At 38.6% G+C, this 13679-nt stretch overlaps 1 protein-coding gene across 7 annotated transcripts in view; it reads left to right on the top strand.

Annotated features, from left to right (window-relative positions):
- The window catches only part of UEVLD (UEV and lactate/malate dehyrogenase domains), a 58344-nt gene that overhangs the window by 11118 nt on the left and 33547 nt on the right, over window positions 1-13679 (top strand). For 6 of the 7 annotated variants that reach the window (XR_008714585.1, XR_008714586.1, XM_055581317.1 and 3 more), the window contains 2 exons: window positions 3954-4019; window positions 9460-9623. Coding sequence is in view for 4 of the 7 variants with exons in the window: in XM_055581317.1 (XP_055437292.1) it covers window positions 3954-4019; window positions 9460-9623 (230 nt within the window). In the remaining 3 variants the exon portion in view is untranslated. The remainder of the gene's footprint in view (window positions 1-3953; window positions 4020-9459; window positions 9624-13679) is intronic. The other variant, XM_055581321.1, reaches the window with a different exon arrangement.

Genomic DNA, 13679 nt, shown 5'->3' with positions numbered 1-13679 from the left:
CAACTGGAATTCCATCACCTCCACTAGCTTTCCATTGTTCGTCAGTACCATCTTTCTAGATTCCATATATGTGTATGAGTATACGATAATTGTTTTTCTGACTTACTTTACCTGTATCATAGACTTTAGGTTCATCTACCTCATTAGAATTGACTCAAATGTGTTCCTTTTTATGGCTGAGTAAATGCTCAAAATTCTCCAAGTCAGGCTTCAGCAATACGTGAACCGTGAACTTCCAGATGTTCAAGCTGGTTTTAGAAAAGGCAGAGGAACCACAGATCAAATTGCCAACATCCGCTGGATCATGGAAAAAGCAAGAGAGTTCCAGAAAAACATCTATTCCTGCTTTATTGACTATGCCCAAGCCTTTGACTGTGTGGATCACAATAAACTGTGGAGAATTCTGAAAGAGATGGGAATACCAGACCATCTGACCTGCCTCTTGAGAAACCTATATGCAGGTCAGGAAGCAACAGTTAGAACTGGACATGGAACAACAGACTGGTTCCAAACAGGAAAAGGAGTATGTCAAGGCTGTATATTGTTACTCTGCTTATTTAAGATATATGCAGAGTACATCATGAGAAACACTGGGCTGGAAGAATCACAAGCTGGAATCAAGAGTGGGAGAAATATCAATAATCTCAGATATGCAGATGACACCACCCTTATGGCAGAAAATGAAGAGGAACTAAAAAGCCTCTTGATGAAGGTGAAAGAGGAGGGTGAAAAAGTTGGCCTAAAGTTCAGCATTCAGAAAACGAAGATCATGGCATCCGGTCCCATCACTTCATGGGAAATAGATGGGGAAACAGTGGAAACAGTGTCAGACTTTATTTTTCTGGGCTCCAAAATCACTGCAGACGGTGATTGCAGCCATGAAATTAAAAGACGCTTACTGCTTGGAATGAAAGTTATGACCAACCTAGATAGCATATTCAAAAGCAGAGACATTACTTTGCCAACAAAGGTCCGTCTAGTCAAGGCTATGGTTTTTCCAATAGTCATGTATGGATGTGAGAGTTGGACTATGAAGAAAGCTGAGCGCCAAAGAATTGATGCTTTTGAACTGTGGTGTTGGAGAAGACTCTTGAGAGTCCCTTGGACTGCAAGGAGATCCAACCAGTCCATTCTGAAGGAGATCAGCCCTGGGTGTTCTTTGGAAGGAACGATGCTAAAGCTGAAACTCCAGTACTTTGGCCACCTCATGCGAAGAGCTAACTCATTGGAAAAGACTCTGATGCTGAGAGGGATTGGGGGCAGGAGGAGAAGGGGACGACAGAGGATGAGATGGCTGGATGGTGTCACTGACTCGATGGACGTGAGTCTGAGTGGACTCCGGGAGTTGGTGGTGGACAGGGAGGCCTGGCATGCTGCGATTCATGGGGTCGCAAAGAGTCGGACACGACTGAGCGACTGATCTGATCTGATCTGATCTGTACCACCTTCTATGGTGGCTGTATCAATTTGCATTCCCACCAACAGTGCAAGAGGGTTCCCTTTTATCCACACCCTGTCCAGCATTTATTGTTTGTAGATTTTTTCGCGATGGCCAAAGAATAGCTAATTTTATGTGTGGAAAGAAATGATTAGATTCTGGCCCATCTGTTTCTTGCCTTTCTTGAATAACACCCTGGCATCTGGTACATAAATGCCTGGGATGGGGGATTTAACAGCTACTATTTGTTGAACACCAAATATATTTCCAAATGTTTTATCTATATTATTTTACATACTCTTTTACAACCAGAACTGTGAGGTGAGTATTATCATCTTCAGTTTTCAGAGAGTTTAAATAATGTGCTTAAGATTACACAGCTAGTTAGGCATGGGCTTAGAGCTTGTTCTCATGTTCATCTTGCCCTCTGCTTAAATAATAAATGTTCTTTTATGATGTCTTCCTTCATCTTATAGATTTAAAGCTTTGTTGTACCAGTTAATTCTTTATCTCTTTTCTCTCATCTAGAGAAGTGAGCTATGGTGCCATTAAACCCTCAAGCTATAGGATTAATATTGCCAATGTACATTTTGTTACTGAAGACAGTGTTGGCCATGTGTTATAATCATTTCTCTTTTGGCTTTTTGAATAATTTGCTTGGACAATGACTGTAGTTTCTGTACCACATTTCCAGATTGTTCTGTGTCCCTGAGAAACAATCTCTTGTCTACTCCTCTGTCCATTTTAGTTTTTGCCTGAGAGTGACCCCTTCACCCGCTGTTATTTTTCACTCATATAGTTCAAGGTAAATATATGTACTTATGTACACTCTTGGCCTTGAGTTTTCTGTTAGCCTAGCTTTTCCTCTTCTCCCTTTCTGATAAGTCATCAAATCTATTTAGACTTTTTCCTTACACTGCCCAAGTAGTATAGTTAGCTACTGAGCTCTTAAAAGGACCTTGTTCTAAGGCAGTTTGACAGTTTGAAACCACGTGTAGTGTTTTCTGTATCCAGGTCAGAAAATAGGGCATTAGCTGTCCGTCAGTGTGTTCCAATTATTGATGGATAAGTTGAAGCTTCAGGAATGTGAAGACTGAAAAAAGGTTGAGAATAATGGAGTTTGAGCAGTCAAAGATTATTAGTAATCTTTCTGGAAGGTCACTTTCAAAAATAAAACCTTTTTTTCTGATTATAAAATTTATAATCTGATATCTGAAAGTGATTATTAACTGATGTTACTTAGACCTGACAATTATTTGATAGCGTCCACACATTTTATAATCCTTTACTTATAATGTGTTTTCATATGGCCTCATTTGATCCTTGTGACAACTTTGTGATGCAGTCTTTATTTTACAGATGATGAAACTGAGGGTCAAAGAGATTAACCACAAGTCACATGCCTCTGTTGCTGGAAGTAATCAATAAACAATCTATAATAGGAATAGAAAAGAGGTGTTTTTTTTGTTTTTTTTTTTTGTTTAATGGCTGTGCTGGGTCTTCATCGCTTTGTGTGGGCTCTCTCTAGTTGCGGCGCGTGGGGGCTGTTCTTTGTCGTGGCGCACGGGCATCTCACTGTGGTGGCTCCTCTTGTTGCAGAGCACAGGCAGGCTTCGGTAGTTGCAGCACTCAGGCTTGGTAGTTGTGGCTCGAGGTTTCTAGCGTACACGCTCCGTGGTTGTGGTGCACAAGCTTAGTTGCAGTGCGCTGCGTGGTATCTTCCTGGACCAGGTATTGAACCTGTGTCCTCTGCATTGGCAGGTAGATTCTTAGCTACTGAGCCACCAGGGAAGTTCAGAAAGGAGTTTTATTCAAGCCAAGCTGAGGATCATAGCTTAGGAGACAGCCTCTCATAACGTTTTGAAGGGCTAGTTTGAAGAAGCATGGTTTTTAGCACAGTTTTATATGTCAGAACAAAGAGCATCAGATGTGACAGGGGTTCATTCCTTCAAGGTTTCAAAAAAAACATTCGTGAGCATACACACAGTGAATCAACATGGCCTTGACACCTGTGAAGGGAACTTGATCATTGAAGGAGTACTAGCATTGATGTTTTAGGGAAGAGAGGCATTTATCTCTGTCTTCAAAACATTCTTTGCTTCTGGACAGTGTATCCTTTTCTTTCACTGTTAAAACAAATTTAACACGATGTATGTTTAAGGGGCCACAAAACTGGCTATTCTAGTTAGCATAAAGCTTAAGTTAAATAATGTATGAGCCAGGATGACTTCCCCATATCTCAATATGTAAAACTTTCTTCCATCACCTCTAAGTAGGAAAGCAGGCCAAGAACTTGGGATTTAATATCAAAGTCCTGTGTTCTTTCACCTACCTGCTCTGCTTTCTAAGAGAACATCATTTAGTACTCTGCCCTTGTCAATGTATTTACTGATTCGTAGATTATGGTATTTATAAATTGTGTGTTTCTGTATGTGTGTATGTACATGCATGCACATTAATAATACAGTTCTTCCTACTTCTGATTGCACTTTTTGGGACTTTTTTTTTCTTCTAGTTTTCAAAGATAGTTCCCAGAAAGACCTACTGAATTTCACTGGTACTATTCCTGTGATATATCAGGGTAAGTATGGAAGTTGAGAAAATGTGGAAATTTTCTAAAAGAGCAATTTAATTAGAACTTGTATTCATTTAGTTCCATAACATTCTCAAAGTACTTTTTAAAGAACATTTTAAAAAGCTGGTTGATTTTTAATTAATTATTTATTTTTAATTAATTGATTTTTTTGGCACACCACGTGGCTTGTGGGATCTTTATTCCCCTGACTAGGAATCAAATCCTGGCCCCTAGCAATGGAAGCCTGGAGTCCTAACCACTGGACTGGCAGGGAATTCCCTCACTTAAAATGTAAATGATCTATACTGAACCTTACTGGATATAGCAGAATGCTGTCCCAGAGAAGGAAGGCCTAGGTGTTAATATCAACAAATTCAATTCAGTTCAACAGATATTTATTTATTGAATGTCAGCTGTCTGCCCACTGCCCTGTTAGGTTTTGAGGTACACAAGTGATCTGGACAGACATAAGCCTGTGCTTGTGAAGAGTTTACTCTGCTTTCCATAGCAAACTGCAGGGGTTCCACCTTTTTTTCCCATTGCATGTTTTGTTCCCCTTCCTTTGCCTCTGTATGATGTAGCATTATCCCTATTCTATAGGTGAAACTGAATTCTGGTCATGTGGTTTATCTGAGCCCACATAGCTGGTTATCCGACTGGAACTTAGAACTCCAATAGGAAATTTTTAAAACCCAGAGCCCATTAAAACTCAAAAAAAGCAACACATTTTCAGATGACCTGACAGGTTAAAATAGTTAAGTATTGGCCTAAATAGAAAAAAAAAATCACTAACTAATCACTAACTAAATCACTATTAATTCATAGTTCTTAGCAACCCCTGTGATTTCAAGGGTAGTTGCATATCGACAGAGGAACTTACGGATTTAAATGAATCATTGCTTGTTAAATCATGTAGGGAGGTAACAAGAGGGCATAAAAGTTATCTTAAAATGTCACTCGCTGGCCCTCTGCATCTTCCTGGAGCTGTAGAGTCATTGATTCTGATGCTAGTAGTAATTCCAAGGTAGTAATGCAGTACGTTTTCATTTTGTAGTACCCCCTTTTTTTCCCTTTTGCTTTTGACTAGAATTATATCAACTCCTTGTGATGCACACTAGTTATTTCTAAGCTGATAGGAGGAGGTCAGAGTGTATTATCTTTCTCATCTGTAAAGTGGGCCAATGGTAGAGCTTAACCCTAGAATTTTGAGGATTAAATGTGCTGCTCTTAAATAAAGCTCTTGGCTTTTACAGTTCCTGGCACATAGTAAGTGCCCAGTTAAATGTTGCCCATTATTATTTCTTGCCTTTGTTGCTCTCTTCTGGTTACTAGTTTTGTTAATGTAATAATATATACTGGGCTTCCTTGGTAGCTCAGTGGTCAAGAATCCACCTGCCAGTGCAGGAGACACGGGTTTGTTGCCTCATCAGGGAAGATCCTACATGCTGAGGACAGCTAAGCCCATGCCCTACAACTGTTGAGCCTGTGCTGTAGAGCCTGGGAACTACTGAGCCCATGTGCCACAACTATTGAAGACCAAGCGCCTTAGCGCCTGTGCTCTAAGAGAAGCCACCTCAGTGAGAAGCCTGTGCACTGCAACCGCTCACAGCAATTAGAGAAAAGCTGTGCAGCAAGAAAGACCCAGCACAGCCAAAAATAAATAAATAAAAAATTTTAAAATAGAGGCCAAGTCTTATCAAAATAAAATTTTTAAAAATACATGTTTATGCTAAAAAAATTCAAACAGTTGAGAAAAGATGAGGTTAAGCTTATATCTAACCTCCCATTACCCAGTGCTAATCTGCAGGTGAATCTTCTGTTGATATTTCCTAATATATACCTGCAGAAATTTTTTGGATTATTTCTTATCCCTCCATATTGTGTCAAGGTTGTGATAAACTTTTTCTTCATTCACCCATTCTTTAGAGATGTGTATCATACCCATCTGAACTTTATTTACAGCTAACTCAAATTATTTTCTTATGATATAATTACTTTTAATCCAAGGACTTTACCAGGAGTTCTGAATCTTTGGTAATGAATTACTGAAAGTAAATGGGCAGGCTAGGAGGCAGGGCATTTGCTGACAAAAAGGAATGAGAAAGAAGAAAGAAGGGCAGAGAGAATACCAGTAGTGAAATCTTACAAGTTCAGTTCAGTTACTAAGTCATGTCCGACTCTGCAACCCCATGGACTGCAGCACGCCAGGCCTCCCTGTCCATCACCAACTCCCAGAGTTTACTCAAACTCATGTCCATTGAGTCAGTGATGCCATCCAGCCATCTCATCCCCTGCCGTCCCCTTCTCCTCCCGCCTTCAATCTTTCCCAGCGTCAGGGTCTTTTCAAATGAGTCAGCTTTTTGCATCAGGTGGCCAGAGTTTTGGAGGTTCAGCTTCAGCATCAGTCCTTCCAATGAATATTCAGGACTGATTTCCTTTAGGATGGACTGGTTGGATCTCCTTGCAGACCAAGGGACTCTCAAGAGTCTTCTCTAACACCATAGTTCAAAAGCATCAATTCTTCAGTGCTCAGGTTTCTTTATAGTACAACTCTCACATCCATACATGACTACTGGAAAAACAGTGAACTTTGACTAGACAGACCTTTGTTGGCAAAGTAATGTCTCTGCTTTTTAATATGTTGTCTAGGTTGGTCATAACTTTTCTTCCAAGGAGCAAATGTCTTAATTTCGTGGCTGCAGTCAACCATCTGCAGTGATTTTGGAGCCCTAAATAATAACGTCTGTCACTGTTTCCCCATCTATTTGCCATGAAGTGACGGGACCGGATGCCATGGGAATCAGGCTCACATGTGCTTTGTCATGAGTGTGATATTAAAATGCATAAATGCTGCTGGCGAGGGGCATTGATGGAGGCAGCAGAACCTTGATCAACCAGGAAGATAACTTCAGTAGACATTAGTTTCCTTTTCTTTAAAGGGTAGCGATTAACATTAGAAAACGGCTCCATTGAGATTGGGACTACCACTCCAAAACAAAAAAATTGCATGGCCTAAAGAGTGGCTTGTAAATGTTTGATTGTGATCCACAGTAAGAAATACTTTTCTATGCATAGTTATATATGTATATAACTAAAATTCCATACTACCTGCCATTGTATTTTTCTGTTTGATTCCATTTAAAAATTTTATTGTTTGCAGTCCACTAAATTAATTTCACGAGCTATTGATTGTGACCAGCCTTTGAAAAACACTGGTCTAGAGTATATAATGTTAGAGTGAATTCTGGAGGGATGTGACGATGTGTCTCAGTACTTGTCAGTCATTTTGTGGTGCTGTGATCACATGACTTTATAATCATAAAGTTAAGTTTGGACCAACAGCTGTGTCTGTTCCCATACTGTAAGTACTTAGATACTGTGTATGGTGTCTGGTGTAACTAGACTTATTGTGGCGATTATTTTGCAGTATATAGAAATATTGAATCATTATGTTGTATACCTGAAACAAATGTGTTATATGTCAGTTATACCCAAATAAAAACAAAATTTTAAAATACTTCAATAAAGTTAGAAGAGGAATATGGTTCTGAGAACTGCTGATATAAAATAGTAAAAATCATACCAGGACATTTCTATTATGTACTGACTTTCAGTCCTTTAGAATTACATGGGAAGCTTTTAAAAAATGTTGTCCAGACCTGGTCCCATTGAATCATAAACTTGGGGGGCTAGGACTGGGTATTGGTATATTTCAGAGTTCCTAAAGAGTTTGTAATACACAGGCAGAGCTGAGTATCATTGTGCTTAGGGGAGAAGGAAGAAAGATGAAAAACAGTAGAGGATTTCCTTAGTGAGAAAAGATTTCTTCAGTAGAGGAGACAACTTTTTATTTATACCTTGCTTATTTCCAAAATGGGTTTGAAGAAAATTTAAAAAATTGCCAAACCATCATGGTACTTACTGTGCTTCCCATGTGGCTTGGTGGTAAAGAATCCGCCTGCCAATGCAGGAATTGCGGGTTTAATCTCTGGGTTGGGAGGATCTCCTGGAAAAGGAAATGGTAACCCACTTCAGTATTCTTACCTGGGATCCCATGGACAGAAAAGCCTGGCGGACTGTAGTCCATGTGGTCACAGAGTCAGGCATGACTTAGCAACTGAGCGCAACATGGTATTTACCATGTCATGTACTATTCTAAGCATTTTATGTAACTTAGTTGATTTTATCCATAACAGTCCTATGAAGTAGGAGCTTTTATTACTCTTTTTTGTATAGGAAGAAATTGAGGCACAGAGAAATTAAGTAACTTGCCTAAAATCCTATAACTAATAATGTGTGCAACTAGGATTTGAACCTAGGCATTCTTGCTCCTGAGCAGCCGTGTTTGAAATACACTGAAAAACATATGCAGTAAGACTATGAAAGCAGGAACAAATATCAGGAGATCCAATGGAAGGGTTAAGGTAATTGATCAGATTTCTAGTTTAAGGTTAGTTTTTGCACTTGAGTTTAGCTTTGGGCTTCCTCTAAACCAAAGCAGTCAGAGATTTTGGCTCTCACACCTGATGCGAAGAACCGACTCACTAGAAAAGACGATGATGCTGGCAGAGATTGAAGGCAGGAGAAGAAGGGGATGACAGAGGATGAGATGGTTGGATGACTCAATGGACATGAGTTTGAGTAAGCTCCGGGAGTTGGGGATGGACAGGGAGGCCTGGCGTCCTGCAGTCCATGGGGTTGCAAAGAGTCAGACACGACTGAGCGACTGAACTGAACTGAAATGAGGCATGATGTACATGGTTACATAGCACATTACATGGTACATGTACATGGAGGAGCTTTCACTTGGATTCCTATCTCAGTGCACTAAAATTTAAGAGCCACTGAACGAGGTGACTGTTAAGGTTATTTTCAGCTCTGAGTTCTGTGTATCTAACCCAGCTTGTATATTATAGTACCTTTAATTAACGAGCACCTTGAGGGCTAGTCTCAAATTCATCTTTCATTTGTTCATTCATTCATTCATTATTTATATAAGAAACTTTTATTGAGCATCCAATATGTTAAGCACTGTAGTAGGGAACATGGAAATGAATAATATATAATCGCCTCTAGACGTTTATAGTGTTAAAGGGGAAATAGACTTGTAGACAAATAACTTGGGTGGAGCAAAGAATGTTACATAGAGAAAAAGTTGTATCCCATACTCCTAGTACAGTAGGTCCTATACATATTTACTGGATTGAATTGAATAAGCTGGCCATTGTCTTGATTAATTTTCCTCAAATGTTATGCTGGTCCTTTAATGGAAACATATTTCCGATGTGAATGTGGATGAATATAGGGAAATAGGCCTCAGTTTACATAAAGCCTTTATCTATATATTTGACTAGACTTGTGTCTTAAAATGCCACGTAACTACACTGTAAATGTAACATGTGCTTTTCATTATTGTTTGAAGATGTGTTTGTTTTGTCTCAAATAGGTAATACATATAACATACCTATTCGTTTGTGGATTTTGGATTCTCACCCTTTTGCTCCCCCCATTTGCTTCTTAAAACCAACTGCAAATATGGGAATCTTAGTTGGAAAGCATGTGGATGCTCAAGGCAGAATATACTTGCCCTATCTCCAAAACTGGAGCCATGTAAGATCAATTTGGATTTTCTTTTGAAAATTTTTATTTTTCTGAATGTTTATCTTTGATACTGATGGTACAAATAAGTTACTGAATTTTCTTTCAGTGATATTCTTCTTATGGTCTTGAAAAATAATTTGAAATTGAACTCCCAGGGGGTCACCCAAGTCCCAGCACCCTGGTGACAGCAGCCTGCTTGAATCTGCTCTCTCCAAGTCTGGGAGCCAACCATTGTTTACTCCCTGTCTTTTTACAGTCGTTTGCTGTTTGATAAAGCAAATGAAGAACTATTAGCAAAATATTGAGGCATTATTTCCTAGTTCCTCCCTTGTAAAGATTCTTGTGTAATAGGTGTATTTATTTGTAGCTTTGCCTGTTTTTAACCTTTATGTAAATTTAATCATATTGTGTATAATCTTTTATTACATGCCTTGTTTTAACTGAGTGTTAAGTTTTAAAAATTCACCCCGATGATTCATGAAACTAGTTTATATCTTTTATAAGCCCTCACAAGGACTTTTCTGGAGTCTGGTGGGTAAGACTCCAAGCTTCCACTGCAGGGAGCACAGTTTCAGGGCACTAATCCTGCGTGCCATGGGACACGGTCAAATAAATAGATAAATCAAAGTAAAAAAATAAAAAAATATGGCCTAGGTTTAAAACACAAAACAAAAAGAAACCCTCAGATTACGCATTCTACATATTTCATCTATCATTATATTAAGCGTTTTTCCATATTAGACAGTATGGTTGCCTGATGATCCAGCATTAGGATATTGCATGATATATTTGTAGATTGCTTTGTTAGAAATTTAATGATGAGCATCCTTAAATATAAATATTTGTAAATATAAATTGTTTGTATATCTTATAAATCTTTAATAATTTTCTAATGATAAATCTCTAGGAATGGAATTATTGGATCAAAGTTTTAAAATGTTTTGAAGGCTATTCTTATATTTCCCTAAATTGGCTTCTAAGAAGTAGACACAATCTTATGATTCTGCCATTTATAGAAATCAGTGAAGGAGGGTATCTGGTTTATAGCACCCTTGCTCTAAAGGATGCTATAAAAGAAGGTATTATCTTTAAAACAAAACAAGCTTTGGCTTATCCCTATGGTTCATTTATTATTATTATTATTTATTATGGATATAGAATATACTCTCAGTTTTGTAAGTAAAACTTTTATGAAAAGAATTTATAATATATTTGTATATACTGAGAAAGTTGTAGGACAGGGATATCAGAGAGGAGTGAGGTTGAAGTATAGGGTGGTGTTAGAATTATCATTTCTTATTTTGTATATGTACTGTAAAAGGGTGTGCAACTGGATGCATTTCACTTTGTTTTACGGTTTTCTGTATTTTTCATATAAAGAAAACTTCTAAAAAGAAGGAAAAAAAAGAGTAAGAAAAGGAAAAGATGCACACCAAATTGTCAGTAGTGGAGTTTAGATGGGGCGTTTACTTGATGAACTTGTAGATTATTTGTGTTTCTTGGTGATTTAAATAATAAAATTACCAGTTAAATGTGATGAATTCAGTTCAGTTCAGTCGCTCAGTTGTGTCTGCCCCTTTGCAACCCCATGGACTGCAGCATGCCAGGCTTCCCTGTCTATCACCAACTCCTGGAGCTTGCTCACACTCATGTCCCTTGAGTCGGTGATGCCATCCCAACCATCTTATCCTCTATCAGCCCCTTCTCCTCCTGCCTTCAGTCTTTCCCAGCATCAGGGTCTTTTCCAGTGAGTCAGTTCTTTGCATCAGGTGGCCAAAGTATTGGAGTTTCAGCTTCAACATCAGTCCTTCCAATGAATATTCAGGACTGATTTCCTTTAGGATGGACTTGGATCTCCTTGCAGTCCAACTGACTTTCAAGAGTCTTCTCCAACACCACACTTCAAAAGCATCAATTCTTGGCACTCAGCTTTCTTTATGGTCCAACTCTCACATCCATACATGGCTACTGGAAAAACCATAGCCTTGACTAGATGGACCTTTGTTGGCAAAGTAATGTCTCTGCTTTTTAATATGCCGTCTAGGTTGGTCATAACTTTTCTTCCAAGCAGCAAGCGTCTTTTAATTTCTTGGCTGCAATCACCATCTGGAGTGATTTTGGAGCCCCCCAAAATAAAGTCTCTCACTGTTTCCATTGTTTCCCCATCTATTTGCCATGAAGTGGTGGGACCGGATGCCATGATATTAGTTTTCTGAATGTTGAGTTTTAGGCCAGCATTTTCTCTCTCCTCTTTTACATTCATCAAGAGGCTCTTTAGTTCTTCTTCACTTTCTGCCATAAGGGTGGTGTCATCTGCGTATCTGAGGTTATTGATATTTCTCCCGGTAATCTTGGTTCCAGATTCTGCTTCATCCAGCCTGGCATTTCTCATGATGTACTCTGCATATAAGTTAAATAAGCAGGGTGACAATATACAGCCTTGATTTGGAACCAGTCTGTTTTTCCATGTCTAGTTCTAACTTGCTTCTTGACCTGCATACAGACTTCTCTGGAGGTAGGTAAGGTGGTCTGGTATTCCCATCTCTTTAAGAATTTTTCAGTTTGTTTTGATCCACACAATCAAAGGTTTTGGCCTAGTCAATAAAGCAGAAGTAGATGTTTTCCCGGAACTCTCTTACTTTTTTGATGATCCAGTGGATGTTGGCAATCTGATCCCTGGTTCTTCTGCCTTTTCTAAATCCAGCTTGAATGTCTGGAAGTTCTTGTTTTATGTACTGTTGAAGCCTGGCTTGGAGAATTTTGAACATTACTTTGCTAGTGTGTGAGATGAGTGCAGTTGTGGGGTAGTTTGAGCATTCTCTGGCATTGCCTTTCTTTGGGATTGGAATGAAAACTGACCTTTTCCAGTCCTGTGGCCACTGCTGAGTTTTCCAAATTTCTGGCATATTGAGTGCAGTACTTTCACAGCATCATCTTTTAGGATTTGAAATAGCTCAACTGGAATTGCCTCACCTCCACTGGCTTTGTTCATAGTGATGCTTCCTAAGGCCCATTTGACTTTGCATTCCAGGTTGTCTGGCTGGCTCTAGGTGAGTGATCACACCATCATGGTATTGTGGGTCATGAAGATCTTTTTTGTACAGTTCTGTGTATTCTTGCCCCCTCTTCTTAATATCTTCTGCTTCTGTTAGGTCCATACCATTTCTGTCCTTTATTGTGTCCATCTTTGCATGAAATATTCTCTTGTTATCTCTCATTTTCTTGAAGAGATAGTCTTTCTTATGTCTAGTTTTTCCCATTCTATTGTTTTCCTTTATTTCTTTGCATTGATCATTGAGGAAGGCTTTCTTATGTCTCCTTGCTATTCTTTGGAACTCTGAATTCAGATGCTTATATCTTTCCTTTTCTCCTTTGCCTTTCGCTTCTCTTCTTTTCTCAGCTATTTGTAAGGCCTCCTCAGAGAACCATTTTGCCTTTTGTGTTTCTTTTTCTTGGGGATGGTCTTGATCACTGCCACCTGTGCAGTGTCATGAACCTCCATCCATAGTTCTTCAGGCACTCTATTAGATCTAATTCCTTGAATCTATTTGTCACTTCCACTGTATAATCGTAAGGGATTTGATTTAGGTCATACCTGAATGGTCTAGTGGTTTTCCCTAGGGCATGATAAAAATTTGTTAGTTGGAAGAACAAAATTGATGTCTTAACCTTAATGCTTAGTTTTTTGGTTACTTGAGAAATTGAAATCTTATCATGTATTTATTTATCATGTATATTTCTTCATTTTTGAATTGCCTATCTCCTTCATCCATTTTTACTCTTTTAAACAAAAAACTATTTTTTTTTTTTTTTACATCTGCACCCTGTTGTGTGAACTTATCTTCCCTATTTCCTCTTTCTGGTTTACTTTGGCATCTCTTTTCATAGTTTGTTTAATAAATACTCAGAGGTAGTCCTAAAATCTAGTCAAGGTTGTGCTTGGTTTCAGTTCAGACAGTGTTAATTTCACTTTACTCTTCTGAACCTCTTTATTATAAGCCAAAACTAGTTTTACATTATTTAAATGGCCCTATTTAGAAGAGTTACATTTAGGGGGAATGGAGG

The sequence above is a fragment of the Bubalus kerabau genome, chromosome 5, assembly GCF_029407905.1.
Source record: "Bubalus kerabau isolate K-KA32 ecotype Philippines breed swamp buffalo chromosome 5, PCC_UOA_SB_1v2, whole genome shotgun sequence".
NCBI lineage: Eukaryota > Metazoa > Chordata > Mammalia > Artiodactyla > Bovidae > Bubalus > Bubalus kerabau.
The sequence above is the reverse complement of the archived record's forward strand: the minus strand, read 5'-3'. Positions and strand labels throughout refer to the sequence as shown.